Raw genomic sequence first — 6,023 nt, forward strand, 5'->3', positions numbered from 1 at the left:
ACAGTCTCCGTTCCGTTCCCCCGAACACCGACGACGTGTCGGTGAGGTTGAGGTCCTGGTCTCTGTGGTTATCGTGAGGAAATTGGAGGCAGTCTGCCAGCGCCAGGGTCTCTCCTCCACCTGGCACTACCTCGAGAAGCAGCTCGCCATGTTCACGCATCGCGACCCCGGAGCTGTCCAGCACGGCAAACTGGTTTTCGGTGAAGTCGCAGTTGAAGAAGTTGTAATAGGAAGGCTTCTCGATGGACGGGTTTCGGTGGGGTTTGGTCTCGTGCGATATCTTGTATATTCCGAACCCTTTATGGAAGGAGAGGTTAAATTCAAACCTCTTCTTTGCTGCGGGAAGAGAATGAAAATGTATAGTGACTTTTGCCCCCCCCCCAAAAAAAAAAATAAATAAACATATTTCATTTAGATAAGTGATTGTTTTAAAATGTACGACATTGATGTATTTTTATGTGTTTCAGACCCAAATGATGCTTCATTGTAACAACTGTTGTCGCGTAAATGTATTAGGTTTAATGTGTAGATCTATACTGTATGTTATGGGGCATTTACCATAATACTGTGAGTTTGATTCTCATAGGCATATCCAGTAGGGTTATGTAGCTTATGTTATGTTTAAATGGTACGTCGCTTTAGATAAGCGTCTGGTTTTTCCCACTCTGCACCTCAGCTCACTGGCCCTTTACAATCACAGAGGGCATAGCCTACCGGTGGGCTCACGCTCTGTGTCCCGCGGGCAGTTGATGAAGCAGCCGCACGGAAGGTGGATCCAGCGATCGGAGAGTATGAATACCGGCGTGACGGCAGGCGCCAGCAGGGTCAGGAAGAAGCTCACCGTTTCCACCGCCTCCAGGTCTGAGCTGCTGGCGTTTACAGCATGACGCACGAGCACCAGAGTCTGTGAATAAAATGGTACTCATCGTTGGATGACAACACAGGGTAACGTGGGGTAACTGCCACCCACACACACCGTAATTCCAACAGAAACCACTTTATGTCACCAAATGTTCCCCAACACTTTCCCTGACTGTCACTACTCTTGGTCAACAATAATAAATGTTCCCCAACACTTTCCCTGACTGTCACTACTCTTGGTCAACAATAATAAATGTTCCCCAACACTTTCCCTGACTGTCACTACTCTTGGTCAACAATAATACATGTTCCCCAACACTTTCCCTGACTGTCACTACTCTTGGTCAACAATAATACATGTTCCCCAACACTTTCCCTGACTGTCACTACTCTTGGTCAACAATAATACATGTTCCCCAACACTTTCCCTGACTGTCACTACTCTTGGTCAACAATAATAAATGTTCCCCAACACTTTCCCTGACTGTCACTACTCTTGGTCAACAATAATAAATGTTCCCCAACACTTTCCCTGACTGTCACTACTCTTGGTCAACAATAATACATGTTCCCCAACACTTTCCCTGACTGTCACTACTCTTGGTCAACAATAATACATGTTATCTGTCTCATATATATATTTTTTTTAAGTGACTTTTTTAAGTCACAATGATTCTGAGGTGAGTTGATCTGGTATTTCCACATTTAGACCAAGTTATATAGTGTACAAAGCATTAGAGCACCTTCCTAATATTCCTAATTGTGTGATTTTAATGCTGCTCTTTAATTATTTGTTACTTTTATTTATTATTCTTATTTTTATTTGTATTTGTATTTACTTTTTAAACTGCCTTGTTGGTTAAGGGCTTCTAAGTAAACATTATTATCCTCCCACTACGACTTGGGAAAGCAGTTTATTAGGCTATAGACTCAGTTAATTATGATGAACTACACAGGTTGGTAAAAGAGAACGGTTATGAGCTTGATGTAGGCTGGGTCTCTGTACAGCACTTTGAGATATCAGCTGATGTACGAAGGGCTATATAAATAAATGTATTTGATTTTATTTGATGTACCTTTCCAATAAATATCGAGGGTCGTATTCTGGTGACATGATTATCGATGCTTGCCTACCGTTTGACAAAATACAAATAATCTCTCTCTTCAGTCCATAATAATCTCATTATGTGTGCTATACCCGCACGGTATCTGAGAACTGTTGGCTGGAGCGCCCTGCCAATATCAAACTGAGCACATTTATAACGCAATGTTTTTTTTCTGTGAAAAGAAAATAACCCTCAGTAGTGTTCAAATGAGATGTGAATTATACTGAACAACTATTTGTTATGTGCACTACATTATCACAGCCTTTTATCCACAACAAATCAGTTTGATGGAAACACATCTCTGGTGGGGAAATTAGCATATTGTTTTTAATGATTTTGGAATATTTGCATGAAAATCTGTTGCCAATTGAATGTAAACCATAGTGAGGATATTAACAGTGAGATGTGCAATGCCATGTTGTGGGGCTGGTTACCCCTCCTTACCCCACATGCTTTATAGAGTGGACAGACGGCCTACGTGGCATTGCAGGACTAAGAAAATACACTGTATATAATGCAATAGCATTATTAAACCCCACATGAACACCTATTTGTTATAGGAGCATACATAGCCTGTCTATGATTTGATATTTTTTTTTGTAATCTACACATTTTAGCATCTCTAGGCCACTCACCATCATAGGCATCCACAAGACAACTCTCACCACCGCTAGGATCATGGAGAAGCGCTTTTGTGCAAAGAACACCGGGGATTCCCAGTTACTGATGGTACCGCCATCCCTCAGTACATCGTCAGAGGCAGGGTTTGAACAGGTATATGTTTCCACTTTGTCCCGCACCCCTAACCCTTTCCCCAACCCACCCGGACTCAGCTCGTTGGTACTGAAACTTCTGTCCAAGCTATCCCGAGAGAAGGACGGGAGTTCGCAGAGAGGCGCAGACCCGTCCCCTCTCAGATCCCTGGCTATATCCAAGTAGCTCGGGTATAACGTCCCCTGTGGCTCTCTGGAACACAGAAGCTGGTAGGTGAGAGGAACGAAGAAGATCACCAATCCGCAGAAACAAACGGAGTACAAAGAGAAAAGGATCAGAAGGTAAAAGCCTCGTCTCTCCGGGAAGCAGCCGAGAGAGAGCCGAGTGAAAGTCCCCCATCCGCACAGGGGTAGTACACTGACGGCCAGGCTGACTACCCACACCCCTGCTATCGCCAACATCACCCTTAACGGCCGAGGGCTTCCTTCTCGCTTGGTAACGTAAAAGGTATAGGCTGCGATAAGGCAAGCCTTCATATTGCTGGAGAGTCCTTGGAACACATAGAGAAGTCCCGATAACGTGCATATGGTCACCGACCCTCCCTCTCCATCTCGCTCCCACTGGAGGAGCATGAAGAGGGAGAGGGGTATCACGCTGAGCAGGTCGTCCACGGACATTGAAGCCACGATGAGCCACAGGATGGTTTTCCACCTCATCCGAATGAAAAAGAATAGAGAATATACACTTCCCAAGAAGGTAAGAGCGGCGATGGCGACGCACAAACCGAACAGAAGCAGGCTCATCTGTCTTTGCGCCTCCGTGAGGTCCGTCCTCTCGTAGCTCGCGGTGAAAAGGTTGCTGTTGTTCGGCGATGGGGAGCTGAGAGTCGAGGACATTTTCATTTAGGTAACTTTGTCGACCTGGCTTGTGTTGCCCAATGTCCAGCCGCCCATATATATATATATAAAAAAAAAAACTTTGAGCCAATGCCAAAATGTTACTAGAGTTATAACGGCACCCATGGGCTAGACTACATCCCTGGTGAGTCACTCTGATAGCGCTATAGTTGGATATATCTTGGATACATAACGGAAAGTAGCTTCCAGAATAGGACACCGGTGCACTTCAGACGCGCACTGGTGGAGATAGATGGCGAGGCTCCTCGAGGATGATGCTCCGCGATTTATGTACAAACCCGAGAAGTGCGTGCTGCACTTTTACAAACCTCACGCTGTCGTCACTGTCTTTTCTTTCAATGGCAGAAGGGTAGGCTGCCGTGTAATAATAATATCGTTAAACTTATACAAGTGTTCATCGGTTCCAAGTGTTTAATGGAGATGTGTTTCTTGCATATGTCCACGGGGAGTGGGGTCACGGCCAGGGTCTCCATTGTCCAGCGCCTCTGGAACATTTGGGGGTTAAGTGCCTTGCTCAAGGACACATCAACAGATTGCTCACCTTGTCAGCTCAAGGATTCAAACCAGTGACCTTTCAGTTATTGGCAGAATGTTCTAATCTCGAGGCTAGCTGCCATGTGTGTGTGTGTGTGTGTGTGTGTGTGTGTGTGTGTGTGTGTGTGTGTGTGTGTGTGTGTGTGTGTGTGTGTGTGTGTGTGTGTGTGTGTGTGTGTGTGTGTGTGAGCTCCAGTTTTGAGGGTTGTGTGTTCAATCCCGGTACTAGTTTTTAATAGTTTTGTTTGAACCTTTTACCATTCTGAATTCATGATCTGTTTCAGACCGTACAGGGTGTATGGAAACACACTTCATAATGCTGCTGGGTCCCAGTGTCTTGTTTCAGACTGTACAGGGTGTATGGAAACACACTCCATAATGCTGCTGGGTCCCAGTGGTTCCCTCTGTCTTGTTTCAGACTGTACAGGGTGTATGGAAACACACCCCATAATGCTGCTGGGTCCCAGTGGTTCCCTCTGTCTTGTTTCAGACTGTACAGGGTGTATGGAAACACACTCCATAATGCTGCTGGGTCCCAGTGTCTTGTTTCAGACTGTACAGGGTGTATGGAAACACACTTCATAATGCTGCTGGGTCCCAGTGTCTTGTTTCAGACTGTACAGGGTGTATGGAAACACACTCCATAATGCTGCTGGGTCCCAGTGTCTTGTTTCAGACTGTACAGGGTGTATGGAAACACACTCCATAATGCTGCTGGGTCCCAGTGTCTTGTTTCAGACTGTACAGGGTGTATGGTAACACACTCCATAATGCTGCTGGGTCCTATTGGTGTTCTATTGAACCTTTATTTAACTAAGCATGTCGGTTAAGAATATATTCCTATTTACAATGACGGCCAACCGTCGACCTACCGTCGGCCTACCGTCGGCCTACCGGGGAACAGTGGGTTAACTGCCTTGTTCAGGGGCAGAACAAAATAATTTGACAGCTCAGGGATTCGATCCAGCAACCTTTCGGTTAATGGCCCAACGCTCTAACCACTAGGCTCCCAGGTGATGGTTATGGTGTGGGGATGGTGTGGTGTGGTGATGGTATGGTGTGGTGATGGTGTGGTGTGGGGATGGTGTGGTGTGGTGATGGTATGGTGTGGTGATGGTGTGGTTATGGTGATGGTGTGGGTATGGTGTGGTCCCAGTGGTGATGGTGTGGTTATGATGTGGTGATGGTGTGGTGTGGTTATGGTGTGGTGTGGTGTGGTGATGGGTGTGGTTATGGTGTGGTGATGGTGTGGGGTTATAGTGTGGTGTGGTGATGGTGTGGTTATGGTGGTGGTGATGGTGTGGTTGTGGTGATGGTGAAGGTGTTGTGTGGTGTGGTGATGCTGTGGTGATGGTGTGGTTATGGTGATGGTGTGGGATGGTGTGGTTATGCTGTGGTGATGGTGTGGTGTGGCGTGGTGATGGTGTTGTGTGGTGATGGTGTAGTTATGTTGTGGTGTGGTGTGGTGATTGTTATGGTGATGGTGTTGTGTGGTGATGGTTATGGTGTGGTTATGGTGTGGTGTGGTGATGGTTATGGTTATGGTGATGGTGTGGTGATGGTTATGGTGATGGTGTGGTTATGGTGTGGTGATGGTTATGGTGTGGTGATGGTGTGGTGATGGTTATGGTGATGGTGTGGTGATCGTTATGGTGATGGTGTGGTGATGGTTATGGTGTGGTGATGGTGTGGTGATGGTTATGGTGATGGTGTGGTTATGGTGTGGTGATCGTTATGGTGATGGTTATGGTGATGGTGTGGTGATGTTATGGTGATGGTGTGGTGATCGTTATGGTGATGGTGTGGTTATGGTGTGGTGATGGTTATGGTGATGGTTATGGTGATGGTGTGGTGATCGTTATGGTGTGATGGTGTGGTGATGTGTTATGGT

General features: G+C 46.1%; 1 protein-coding gene across 1 annotated transcript in view; it reads right to left on the bottom strand.

Annotated features, from left to right (window-relative positions):
- Positions 1–3,854, bottom strand: part of LOC118375658 (probable G-protein coupled receptor 149) — a 25,389-nt gene extending 21,535 nt beyond the window's left edge. Inside the window, exons 1-3 of the mRNA XM_052495659.1 lie at positions 2,603–3,854; positions 715–904; positions 1–336 (exon numbers count right to left, since the gene is read on the bottom strand). The exon at positions 1–336 is cut by the window's left edge and continues 77 nt beyond it. Coding sequence (XP_052351619.1) covers positions 1–336; positions 715–904; positions 2,603–3,583 — 1,507 coding nt within the window. The 5' untranslated portion in view covers positions 3,584–3,854. The remainder of the gene's footprint in view (positions 337–714; positions 905–2,602) is intronic.
- Between the last annotated feature and the right edge of the window lie 2,169 nt (positions 3,855–6,023).

Source organism: Oncorhynchus keta, chromosome 1, assembly GCF_023373465.1.
Source record: "Oncorhynchus keta strain PuntledgeMale-10-30-2019 chromosome 1, Oket_V2, whole genome shotgun sequence".
In the NCBI taxonomy this organism is placed as follows: Eukaryota; Metazoa; Chordata; class Actinopteri; order Salmoniformes; family Salmonidae; genus Oncorhynchus; species Oncorhynchus keta.